The sequence below is a fragment of the Eubalaena glacialis genome, chromosome X (assembly GCF_028564815.1).
Source record: "Eubalaena glacialis isolate mEubGla1 chromosome X, mEubGla1.1.hap2.+ XY, whole genome shotgun sequence".
Classification (NCBI taxonomy): Eukaryota; Metazoa; Chordata; class Mammalia; order Artiodactyla; family Balaenidae; genus Eubalaena; species Eubalaena glacialis.
Window position 1 is genome coordinate 29791107 of NC_083736.1, and position 13761 is coordinate 29804867.

The window sequence follows — 13761 nt, forward strand, 5'->3', positions numbered from 1 at the left end:
AAAAAAAGGTCATTAGGGTAGACCCTAATCCAATATGACTGGTGTCCTTATAAGAGAAATTGGGAGACATGCATGTACAGAGGGAAGACCATCTGAAGACAGCTATTTACAAGGCATGGAGAGAGTCCTCAGAAAAAAACAACCCTGCCAAAGCCTTGACCTCAGACTTCCAGCCTCCAGAACTGTGAGAAAATAAACTTCTGTTCTTTAAGCCTCTCAGTCTGTGGTATTTTGTTAGGCCGCCCTAGTAAACTAACATATCCATTAAACTGGATATGAACAACCAAATATATTGTCCCTACCATTAAGGGAAGGATGACAGAATGAAGCCTGGATCATTTTCATGAATCCTCTACATGTCCCATGGATGTTTTACCATATTTTATACTTTAATAGATCATAAATATTTTCTGGGCTTTTTTGTTTATTTATGAGTACTTATGGTTGAAACTGCCATCAGTAGGTCATATATATAGATAGATAGATAGATCATTCAGGACTTTCTCTGTCTTTATCTTAGGATGGGAAAGGAAAAGTTGATACTGCTCTGGCCAAAACTGCTGTCTGTCCCCGAGAATGCATTCTCTCTTTCTTCATTTATAAGACCTACTCATCATTTCAGCGGGACACACTGGCTACCCAGCCAGATAGAGACCATCTTTTGCCACCCTCCCTGAAGGCTAGATATGATCATGTGATTAAGATCTGGCAAATGGAATTTTGGTTTATTTCTTATAGCAGCCCAGCCTGCACCTAAATACATGATTGTCATTGATCCCAACTAAATTATCACATAGAAATATAATGTTTGTTTGGGTGATAAGGGGAAATAAAAGGCCAATGTAACTTCTAATCTGTACCCTCTATACACTCACTACTCTAATAATCTCACAATATATACGATCCTGAACTAATAACTGCAAGTAAATATCTTATCTCTAACAACAAATCTATTCTGAAAGGGAAGAAAGAGACATTTATTCCCTACTGTTTATTTGACAAAAATTGTATGTAACAAATTTTTACATCTACTTGTCATCTGAATCTACATAAAGAAAATCAGTTTTCAGTTTTGGTCTCATTGTATGACTAAGTTTTTACATAATGCAATTAAAATTTCCCAAATTTGGATAATCTAGATAGGCTTCTTGAATTAAAAATAAAGCACAGATCTCTTAAACATCTAGTTAACGCAGGCACATGTTTGTTAATTTATAAAAATGAGGGGGCAGAGTGTGCTATGATTTATTTTTTTCTAAGTGCCCAAAGGCTTGGCAAAGTTTAAGGTGAAAACGCATTATTAATATCAACTATTTACTTTATATAAACATACTTTTAAGTAATGCAGTAATATATCAACTGAAAAAAATATATTAAGCTATTAGTGCCTTGACCTTGAACTGTAGAGAACAATGATGTCTGATTGGCTGTCAGAGAAACAGCAAGAATCTACCAGCTGAGGATTAAAGGAAATCCCGTGCCGTTTGGTGATGGAAACGATAGCGGTCATACAGACCCCATGAGATTTTTTCTATGATTGCGACATCAACAATCTGCTGATCTTGCGAGTCTGTCCTGCCCAACTGTCTGCAGTCTCTGCATCTTTGCCTTCCTCGTGGCTGTGGGGTCCGCCTGAATAGTCTCTCTTAGGCAAGCTAGGGAACATAGAATCTCATCTTTGGACTAACTTTCTGACTAATGATGTATATATTTTTAAGGACTTATTCATAACCTACCTAATTCTAAACAAGCTTTGGAGAGACACTTGCTAAAGCTTCCCACTGGCTTTACTGTAATCCTGAAATATACAGTTAAATTACTGATGAATTTTTGAGGAATGGGAGAATGAAGCACAATAATATTTATGAATCTATTATTGTTGCACACTAAGAGTTCCTTGAAAAATCATATTGCTGTATGTTTTCATGTATGCTAAAAATAACCTTCAGTGATATAGGTTTTACCTTTCCCCAGGCAACTTCAGAATCCAAATTACTAGGCATTCCTTCAACTGCTGATCTCTCTGTCAATTCCACATCCGTAGCTGCCAGCCATTCTGTCAAGGCATTCATTTCCTTTCGCATCTTACGGGACAATTTCAAGCATTTCTCCAACTGTTGCTTTCTTTCTGTTACCTGAAAAGAATGATAATAAAATGTAGTTTGGTTTACTTTTTCAATTCAAGTTTAATTTTAGCTACTTAATTGGAAATTTCATATTTTTGTCATTTTAAAATAACCTTTTTCTTACTTTTAAAAAATAATATTTTAGAAAAATTATATATTCTGAATATTAATAATGAATAAGCACAGTCTAGGGAAGATGAGATCATTTCTCCAAAAGATAGTGTCCTGCATCAGGTAGAAAGAAAAGCTATTATTATTTTCTCTAATATAAATAAAAAATAAATTATGGACAAATTTTTTAAAATAAATAGAATGATATAAATCAAACTGAAGATATGACACGTTTCTTTTAGAAACCCTCCAGTCATCTGTCAAAGAGATGGGCAAGAACATTTACAAATGAGGCTTGCCTTTACTGGTAAGGAATCAAAATGGGGAAAGAATACTATTTCTCTCCAAAGGCAAAAATATTTATAAAATATTTAGAATAGCCAATTTTATTGTCATTGCATCTTTAAAGTGTCTCATTTTTGCACAAAAACAACACAAAGAATAGGTCACTTCCTCCTTAAACATACATTTATTATCCAAAGGGGGCAACAAAATTTGATACCATAACAAAATTTTCACTCTCATTAATAGAGAAATCATGACTTGATCCTGTGTTCCAGTTCTCAGTGTTTAGAACTAAGACCCTCAAAGTCAAATTGTTCCATGGTCTCACACAGAGAATGAACAAATTTGTGTTTCTCCACCACTTTTCCTGATGTGCCTACATCTTGTGAGTTGGTTGGTTGAATAAAAAGCCCAGAATCTCTTATCTCTTGTTGATACACACACACACACACACACACACACACATATGTGTGTATATATATACACACACATATATATATGTGTGTGTGTATATATATACACACACTTATATATTCTACAAACAAAATAACAATTCAGCCATAAGCATGAAAAAAATGCCAAAGATATCTTTAAAGAATTTTAAATACTGCAATGAAAATAAATACCCTGAAACTTTGAGAAAAATTCCAAATTTGTTTCTTTAACAGAGGTGTGTGTACATTAAAAAAAAAAAAATGTTTAGTTGCTGAGGCTGCAAATTCAATTTTTTTTTTTTTTTTTTTTTTTTTTTTACAGATTTTCCCTTCTATTCTTCCCTTCAGGGAAGTGAAAGCATCTGCCATTTTGAGTGCAAGGATTTTACTTGTATGTGGGAGAAAAAATATACACCTTATGGTGTGTTCCTATGCATAGTTATTTTTTCTATGTATTATTGGTAGAAAAAGAATTCTAGATTCAATATTTCAAAGAAATTCTATCTTCCCAGAGCTAATGCATTATTGATTTTATTTATTCTATTTTGTTTATATCCAGATAAATAGGTTTTAATAAAACAGGAGACACTGTCATCTTAAGGAAAATTGAGTTTTACACTTTTTTTTTTTTTTGGTGGAGAAAGGATACATTAAAAATAGTGCCACCTGTAGTAGAAATCATTATTTCATGAATGCTTAAAAATGTAAGTGAGGCTGACATGAGTATTGAGGCTTTGAGTATGAGCATTTGAGGCTAAAATGAATATTGCTATTTATGTATATTGTAATATAATTTAAAGCATACAGGAACTGTAAGTATTATTATATCTAGGGTGCTAGGTGTAATATCGCTCAATAAAATTAAATAGATTTAGATATAAGAAACTCTATTTTTATTCATTGAACAATTAAGCTAAGTTGGTGATATTAACCAAAATAATAAAATTGTGTTAAGAAAAGTGTCATGTTCTGAACTGAAATGCCCCCAAAATTAATAAATTGAAGCCCAAGCTCCCATGTGACTGTACCTGAATATAGAGTCTTTGGAAAGTAATTAAGGTTAAATGAGGTTACAGGGTGGGACCCTAATCAGATAGGATTGTGGCCCTACTAGAAGAGGAAGAAAAAGATATCCCTCCTTCTCCCTCCATCCCTCTTATCCTCTTCTCCCCTTCCTTCCCCCACCCCTCCCACTCCCCCTCCTTCTCCACCATGTGAGAACACAGTGAGAAAGTGGCTGTCTGCAAGCCAGGAAGAGGGTCCTTACTAGACTGACACCTTGATCTTGAACTTACCAGCCTCCAGCACTGTGAGAAACAAAATATTCTTGTTTAAGCCACCTAGTCTATGGTATTTTGTTATGGCAGCCTAAGCTGACTAATACAAAAAAGTAATATATATTGAACTGAGGCAAGTAAAATGATTTAAATTCTGAAGACCATTAAAATAGAAGGGTTTGTATATTTATATAAAAAGAATGATACATTAAGATATCCTCTGCTTCCATAAAACAAAACCACTATTGTTGAAGGTGCTTGGAAGATTTAAATATGAACAATTTTTTCTCAGAAAAGGAATACATGACTTCTGCCATTTTATAATATGATATTTGTACATATTCCCTTTATCACTAATGTTTCTAAATCTTTATTTCAAAAATAAGTGCCTGCCCCACATTTTTGCTGTGTTCTGTCATGCTTTTAAAGCTAAGTATGATTTCTTAGTCATCGTTCATTTTGCTTTAATGATATTACTCAGTGCCAAATGGTTAAATAAACATACACTTCCAAATATACATTATCATAAGAATCATTTATTCCTTAATAATAATTAAGGACACTAATAGGACACTAATAATACTAATAAGTATTAGTTATTAGTAAAAATAATTAAGGACACTAATAAGGACACTAATAATAATCAGGACACTAATAGTCTTCTAATGTCATTTTTATTGTTTTAAATTCAAAGTGATTTATTCTACATTACTTTACGTTAAATTTACTCTTGCAAAGGCAAAGATTTTGTGCAAATTCTTCAAGGCAAAGAAAAGGCCCAGACAATAATTTATATTTGAAACAGCTAATTCTCTTTCAAAACTCTAAATTAGAAGGTTTTTAAAATATAAAAATAAAGACTATCAACTAATATGAATGGTGATTTTCAGATTTTCATTTGAATCTAAAACTCACTTTCTCTCAGTGATAAGTAATTTGCAATTTGTAGCTTCAAGACATAACCTTCAATCTACTTTCAGGGTGCAATATTAGAATTCTGCCTCTGCATGGCTACTTCTCAAACATGGGCAAGCACTTACATTTGTGTCTAAGATGAAGTGACAATTTTCTCATTGATGTTGTTATATTCAATAAAGTTGGGAACCTGAGCTGTAAAAACAGACTCTTTTCTCCCCACTGGTCTCAGTAAAGCTCTTTCTATGTAGAATGTATCAACTCCACTGTACCTAAATATAAGTCCTAAGTATAAGTAGGTATATTAGTTTATAAAATTACCAGCCTTTGAGTCATCACAAGTAACTATAGATAATGAAAAGAAGGGGCAAGTTTAGAACAAAGAAACCCTTTTAGAATTATCTGATGGACCAATAAAAATCTCTCTGAGCTGTACATATTTTTTAATGTAGACTGAAAAGAAGACCCTCGCTGATTAATTACTGTTTCTTAAGAACTGCAAATTGGAATTTATCTATTTATCTATCTCTCTCTTTGTCTGTGTATGTATATATGTACGTATCTATGTATCCATGTATCTATCTATCTGTAGGGAGTAAATGATTTAGCCTTCCTAAGACATTAATTGTGCATAATTACTGACTCTTACTTTACAATATATAAGGAAAGTGGGAAGTAGCCAGTGCTTATGGTTTCAGCATGCACACACCTTTGCTCCCAGCTCATTATAATGCAATTTCAAAGCCGTTACTCTTTCATCAAGCTCCTTAGGGTTTTCCGTCTGCTTCTTCTGTACAATCTGACGTCCAGTTTTGATCACCATTTCCACTTCAGACTTCACTTCACTCAGACTTTTATACAAGTTCTAAGTTAAAACATAAAACAAAACAGAATAATAAGCAATAGTGTCTAGTTCATACTATTATTAATAAAAAGAAACAGGAGTAGAGATCACCTGAATTGCTATTCTATGGTTACAGTTTCAATGGAGTAGCATTTTGCAGCTGTGGTCAATATCTAGCTTTTGCATTTTCTGTTGATTTAGTGCTTCTATTTGTAATTATATGTACACATAAAGACACGCATATTATGTAGTTATACTTACCAAAGTAAGGGTACATAACACATATATTTAATTCTTCATTCCAAGTTTATAAAGATCATTTCTAAAAGTTATATGATTTCTATTGGGTTGGTCAAAAGGTTCTTTCAGTTTTTAAAGTAAAAATGAAAGACACATTTTTCATTTTCACCAAGAACTTTATTGAACAACACATTCACTGTTTTGTTCCACTACCTTCTGCCATTTTTCAGGCAGCTTCATAATTTCATCTTCCCAAAATGTCTTATCTTTTTGAGCAAAGAACTGTTCCAGGTGGCTTTTATGGTCTTCCAGGGAATTGAAATGTTTTCTATTAAGAGAATTTTGTAAAGACTGCAATAAATGGAAATCCGAAGGTGCAATGTCTGGTGAATACAGCGGATGAATCAGAACTTCCCAGCCAAGCTGTAACAGTTTTTGCCTGGTCATCAGAGAAACATGCGGTCTTGCATTATCCTGATGGAAGATTATGCATTTTCTGTTGACTAATTCTGGACTCTTTTTGTCAAGTGCTGCTTTCAGTTGGTCTAATTAGGAGCAGTACTTGTTGGAATTAATTGTTTGGTTTTCCAGAAAAAGCTCATAATAAAGGACTCCCTTCCAATCCCATCATATACAGAACATCACCTTCTTTGGATGAAGACCGGCCTTTGGCGTGGTTGGTGGTGGTTCATTTCGCTTGGCCCACGATCTCTTCCATTCCACACTGTTGTACAGTATCCACTTTTCATCGCCCGTCACAATTTGTTTCGAAAACAGAACGTTTTCGTTACATTTAAGTAGAGAATCGCATGTGGAAATAAGGTCTAGAAGTCTTTTTTTCGCTTAACTTATGTGGAACCCAAACACCAAAGCAATTCATATAACCAAGCTGGTGCAAATGATGTTCAATGCTTGATTTGGATATTTTGAGTATGTTGGCTACCTCCTGCGTGGTATAACACTGATAGTTCTCAATAAATGTCTCGATCGCTATCAACATCAACTGGTCTACCCGACCCTGGAGCATCATCCAGTGAGAAATCTCCAACACGAAACTTCGCAAACCACTTTTTTTTTTAAACATCTTTATTGGAGTATAATTGTTTTACAATGGTGTGTTAGTTTCTGCTTTATAACAAAGTGAATCAGTTATACATATACATATATCCCCATATCTCTTCCCTCTTGCATCTCCCTCCCTATCCCACCCCTCTAGGTGGTCACAAAGCACCGAGCTGATCTCCCTCTGCTATGCGGCTGCTTCCCACTAGCTATCTATTTCACGTTTGGAAGTACATATGTCCATGCCACTCTCTCACTCTGTCCAAGCTTACCCTTCCCCCTCCCCGTATCATCAAGTCCATTCTCTAGTAGGTCTACGCCTTTATTCCCGTCTTGACCCTAGGTTCTTCATGACCAATTTTTTTTTTTTAGATTCCATATTTATGTGTTAGCATATAATATCTGTTTTTCTCTTTCTAACTTACTTCACTCTGTAGGACAGACTCTAGGTCCATCCACCTCACTACAAATAACTCAATTTTGTTTCTTTTTATGGCTGAGTAATATTCCATTGTATATATGTGCCACATCTTCTTTATCCATTCATCTGTCAATGGACACTTAGGTTGCTTCCATGTCCTGGCTATTGTAAATAGAGCTGCATTGAACATGGTGGTACATGCCTCTTTTTGAATTACGGTTTTCTCAGGGTATATGCCCAGTAGTGGGATTGCTGGGTCATGTGGTAGTTCTATTTTTAGTTTTTTAAGGAACCTCCATACTGTTCTCCATAGTGGCTGTATCAATTTACATTCCCACCAACAGTGCAAGAGGGTTCCCTTTTCTCCACACCCTCTCCAGCATTTATTGTTTGTAGATTTTTTGATGATGGCCATTCTGACTGATGTGAGATGATATCTCATTGTAGTTTTGATTTGCATTTCTCTAATGATTAATGATGTTGAGCATTCTTTCACGTGTTTGTTGGCAATATGTATATCTTCTTTGGAGAAATGTCTATTTAGGTCTTCTGCTTATTTTTGGATTGGGTTATTTGCTTTTTTGATATTGAGCTGCATGAGCTGCTTGTATATTTTGGAGATGAATCCTTTGTCAGCTGCTTCATTTGCAAATATTTTCTCCCATTCTGAGGGTTGTCTTTTCGTCTTGTTTATGGTTTCCTTTGCTGTGCAAAAGCTTTTAAGTTTCATTAGGTCCCATTTGTTTGTGTTTTTATTTCCATTTCTCTAGGAGCTGGGTCAAAAAGGATCTTGCTGTGATTTATGTCATAGAGTGTTCTGCCTATGTTTTCCTCTAAGAGTTTGATAGTGTCTGGCCTTACATTTAGGTCTTTAATCCATTTGGAGTTTATTTTTGTGTATGGTGTTAGGGAGTGTTCTAATTTCATTCTTTTACATGTAGCTGTCCAGTTTTCCCAGCACCACTTATTGAAGAGGCTGTCTTTTCTCCATTGTATATTCTTGCCTCCTTTATCAAAGATAAGGTGACCATATGTGCGTGGGTTTATCTCTGGGCTTTCTATCCTGTTCCATTGATCTATAATTCTGTTTTTGTGCCAGTACCATACTGTCTTGATTACTGTAGCTTTGTAGTATAGTCTGAAGTCAGGGAGCCCGGCAAACCACTTTTGACGTGTTTGATCAGCCACAGCACCTTCTCCATACACTGAACAAATCTTTTTTTGCGTTTTTACCTTTCTTGAAATAATAAAGCATAGTATGCTGAAAACGTTGCTTTTTTTCTCCCATCTTCAATATTAAAATGGCTACACAAAAATTCACCAATTTTGATGTGTTTTTTTTAGATGCATGTTGATATGACAGCTGTCACAATACAATCTAACAAAATTGTTTTGAATGAAGTTAAACACAACTAAGTGCTAGTGGAGCCATCTTACAGTAAAAACCAAACAAACTTTTTGGCCAACCCAACTTTTTAAATGTTACAATTATATAATTCTAGCTGTGAGTTTGGAAAAATTCATTTACTCATTCTCCAGGTATTTGTTGAGTGCCTGCTTATACCAGACAGTATTTGAGTCACTAGAGAATCAGTGGTGGCCAAGCCAGACACATTCAGTGTTGTTCTCATGGTGCTACATTATAGTCGGGATAAAACATCTAAATTTCCAGACCATAATTTCAATATATATTAAATCATATATAAGGAGGGAAGGTAATTTTAAATGTTAATTAATTATACAAATTTATTTTCTTAATGGGGCTGATTAATTAACTATAGACTGATATAAAATATTATGTAAAACTCGCATGTACATCACAACTATAAAGAACACATATATTGGTTCACAGTAGTATACTGCCATAACAAATCCTCATGAAACAAATGTCATAGCTTTCCCTTGTAGTTATTTTACTTGGAAAGATATGTGCATTTGAATGTATGTATATATGTATGCATGTGTACATGTACATATGTATATGTCTATATGTATACATGCATATGTAATAGTTTACTTACACATTGCTGCATTAAGTTGTTCAGTGGTGAGCCTGAACAACAAATATTTATTTTATTGGTACTAAGAAATAAAGTTGCTAGTAGGTAATTGCTGTTATTTGGGAGTTAGGAAAGAAATTAGGTTTGTTTTTTTCTTTTCAGTTTAAAATCAGTGTTTAAAACAAAGCATTTTGTAAATGCTAAGCAATTATCCTATTCATTAAGGCTACATACATAAATATTTCCACCTTAATCCCTTTTTTGACAATTGCCTGATGTTATTATTCCTTTATTAATAATTGTGAGTTCTTTCTGAACTTTCCATATGATTTTTTAATTCATTTACTTCTATCTTAGGAATTATAAATATATCTGGGTATTCAGAAACATTTAAATCATTAATTATCACACTGGGACTGAATTCTTGAATTTTGGAATCAGAGATACTTCCAAATGACTTACTATTTAAATTTTTTTAAATGTCAATTATTTACCTTTATGAGGAAAGTTCATTCAAAGTACTAAATAGCCATTTACATCATATCATTCAGTAGACAGATAAAATATTTATCATTAAGAAAGGAAAATAGTCTTTATATTTGTCTGTGTTCATGTTTGTAAGACTTTTTTTTTTAAGGCCGCGCCATGTAGCATACGGGATCTTAGTTCCCCGACCAGGGATAGAACCCGTGCCCCCTGCATTGGGAGCATGGAGTCTTAACCACTGGACCGCCAGGGAAGTCCCTGTAAGACTTTTTTTAACAGAACAAAAATTACTTGAAAGCAAAGGCCATGATTATAGTATATGTAAGAGAGCATCTTAAGTAATGAAAAAATACAAAAGTTGTAAAGAAAATATATCCTTATGGAAGAACGACTTGAATTGGTCCTGACACTTAAACCAGAACCAGAAACAGATTGAGTAAATACTGTGATCTGTTGCCTCTGTACTGAGTCGGGGCATAGTAACACCTGGGTGCAGGTAGGGTTTTTTTGTTTTTTTGTTTTTTTTTTTCAGTTCATATTTACTAGCAGACAAGTTTTATGAGGTACCACTAGAGACCTGTTCCTAGAAAAGAATGAACAGCTCTCCCTTTGTGAATATACTTAGCCATGATGATAATGTACGTGGGTCATTTTGCTTTCAATTTTTTTTAAATGTAAGATGAAATATGCTCCCATGTATTCCTAATGTTACTTATCTAATACCAGCTAATATATAAAATGATATTCAAAATTTCTTTTGGGGGTGAGAATATTTATAATAATGATGCCACTGAAATGCAGCCTGTGTTATTAAGCTATGTTACTGAATAAAAATTACTCCATAATTTTTCACAAAGAAAATTTTTGTTTAAAAGAATGATATTCTCCCATTCATAATGATATGACTGAAATGTACCCAAGGGTTTCTTTTTCATTTATGTTATGGAGTAGAAGCAGGAACAATACTTAAACACAAAGTACTAAATAAACTTTTTTCCCATTAATGTTAATAGCACTCAGTGTTTTTATTTTATGTGAATTTCTACCCTGATACTCCATAGTACACATACATTTATAATAATACTTATATTACTCTAGTAGATGCCCTCATAATTCAGCTTTACGTTATCAGAAGAGTCATCTGACTTGGTGAATTTTCAATAAGTGGAACAAAGAACACTGCTCGAAATCCCCGTAGTGAAGATTTACACTACAGGCTAATGGTCGGTGCCTCTTTATTCTGTCTTTGTGGTCTGGCAGAATTTCACTGCATATCCAGCCCTGATATTTAATGGAAAGATACTAGGGTTTGGAGTAAGCGTGCCTGGATTGGAATTTTGCTTTTGCCTTTCACTTGCTGTTTGTCTTTAAATTCTCTCATTTAATCTGTGGCCTTGAGAATTAAAGGTGACTTGTGTGGATCACTTAGCTTCCTTGGCACTCATTTCTAGAATTGTTTTTATTACTGCAGATACTGCTGTTGTTGCTGTTTCCAGACTAACATATTTCTTTCCAGGATTTCCATTTAAAAATATTTTCAAAGTTCCATAAGAATTAAACAAAGGCAATTTCCTTTATATTCTGCACAGTCCTTGAAAAATTATAGACTCAAAGAAGACATTTTCAGAAGAGGTATTAAGTGGCTACTATTTCAGTAATAGTTCTTGTCTCTCAATACACCTGTGCTAATTTTTGTTCATATACCAAATATTGTTCCTTATTCCAATAAGGAAAGTCAAGGGGTAGCTGCATATTTGCCATCTGAAATACATACCACACAATGATTTAACTGTGACTGTACTACTTCCTGTTCAACACTCTTTGTTTCCAATGCAGGCAAGTGCATCTTCACTTCATCTAAAATCATCTTACTTTCCTGTAGACGCTGCTCAAAATTGGCTGGCTTCTGGAATAATCGAAACTTCATGGAGACATCTTGCAATTTTTTCTGTAAAGAAAAAGCACCGATTTAATTTTGCCTTCCAAACAATAACCAGTCATATTCTTGTTAATATATTTTCCTTTATTCTGGAAGATATACAAGAATAAAAATAAAAACAAACTGAAGAAACCCTTTTTTCATTTGTCCAGCACAAAGAATACATGCATTTGGGAGAAGAATTCAGTAATTGTTCTTAATGTGATACTAAATAAACGACAATTTATTAACCTATTTTATCCTTAAAATGTACAATTCAAAATAGTCTGTATCATTTATATATTATTTGTAGTTTTCAACTAATGCCCTTAATTCCAATTTGCTAATAAGCAAGTTATCTAATATAGACTATATTTTAATATCCAACTAAAACAAGCTCCTTAGTTAATGGAATAATACATACCTGTGTCACTTCAATTTGGGATAGTACCCTTTGGGCCGCTTCCTTTCCCTGGTAATGTTTCTTCATTTCTTCTAAGCTGATCTCATGACTTGTCAAATCAGATTGGATTTTCTGTCGGGAGGACAGCATTATAAGTCAGCATGCTCTGCAAGTTACTGCAAAGAACAACTCACCTTCCAAGAAAATGGAATTCGAAACTCTCTCAAAACATTATTACAATGTAGCCTCTTTCAAAATGACAATAAATTGATTTTTTTACTTATCAAAAGTTATCAAAAATGAAATAACTTATTTATCTCCTATTGGGCTTATTAATAAAAATAAATTATTCTTTTGAATCAGTGATAATGAATAGCTGTTTCAGATATAATTTTCAGTAGGAAGTATCTATTTATATCTAATATGTGAAATTTATATTCTTTTATCTTTGTATTTACACTCAAAGCTGACCAAAGATGTTAGCCTTTATTAAAAAAAAAAGCCAACTATGGCAGCGATAAGGCATAATGAGAAAGTTGAATGTGGACAATATTCCTTAATAGTGATCTTTACTCAGAAATTCTATGCCATATTTCAGTTAAATTTCAGGGAAGCTAAGTATCTAGGAAAGGGAAGCTAAATGTCTCGACTGGCCTTGCTTTTTGTCTGATACATACTTAATAGCTTCCTACAGAGACTGATTTTTAAACTTTAAATAAATATAAAATATTTATATATTTTCTAAAATGAGTAAAGACATTTTTGATCAAGTTGCATTTAAAAATATGTCTGGGGGCTTCCCTGGTGGCGCAGTGGTTGAGAATCTGCCTGCCAATGCAGGGGACATGGGTTCGAGCCCTGGTCTCGGAGGATCCCGCATGCCGCGGAGCAACTAGGCCCGTGAGCCACAACTACTGAGCCTGCGTGTCTGGAGCCTGTGCCCCGCAACAAGAGAGGCCGCGACAGTGAAAGGCCCGTGCACCGCGATGAAGAGTGGCCCCCGCTTGCCGCAACTAGAGAAAGCCCTCGCACGAAACGAAGACCCAACACAGCCAAAAATAAATAAATAAATAAATAAAAATCCTTCCCTCTAAAAAAAGGAGTCATCATAAAGGGAGTAAGATGGAAAAAGAATTAGGAAAGGGAAAAGGAGAGAAATAAAGACCAAAAAAATTGTTTAAAAGTATGTCTGTATTTGACTTATACACTTCTGAGCCAGTTACAGGAGTGGGTCAAATC

At 34.1% G+C, this 13761-nt stretch overlaps 1 protein-coding gene across 1 annotated transcript in view; it reads right to left on the reverse strand.

Annotated features, from left to right (window-relative positions):
- The window catches only part of DMD (dystrophin), a 1714964-nt gene that overhangs the window by 1273656 nt on the left and 427547 nt on the right, over nt 1–13761 (reverse strand). The window contains exons 26-29 of the mRNA XM_061178407.1: nt 12544–12654; nt 11976–12149; nt 5858–6013; nt 1965–2135 (exon numbers count right to left, since the gene is read on the reverse strand). Coding sequence (XP_061034390.1) covers nt 1965–2135; nt 5858–6013; nt 11976–12149; nt 12544–12654 — 612 coding nt within the window. The remainder of the gene's footprint in view (nt 1–1964; nt 2136–5857; nt 6014–11975; nt 12150–12543; nt 12655–13761) is intronic.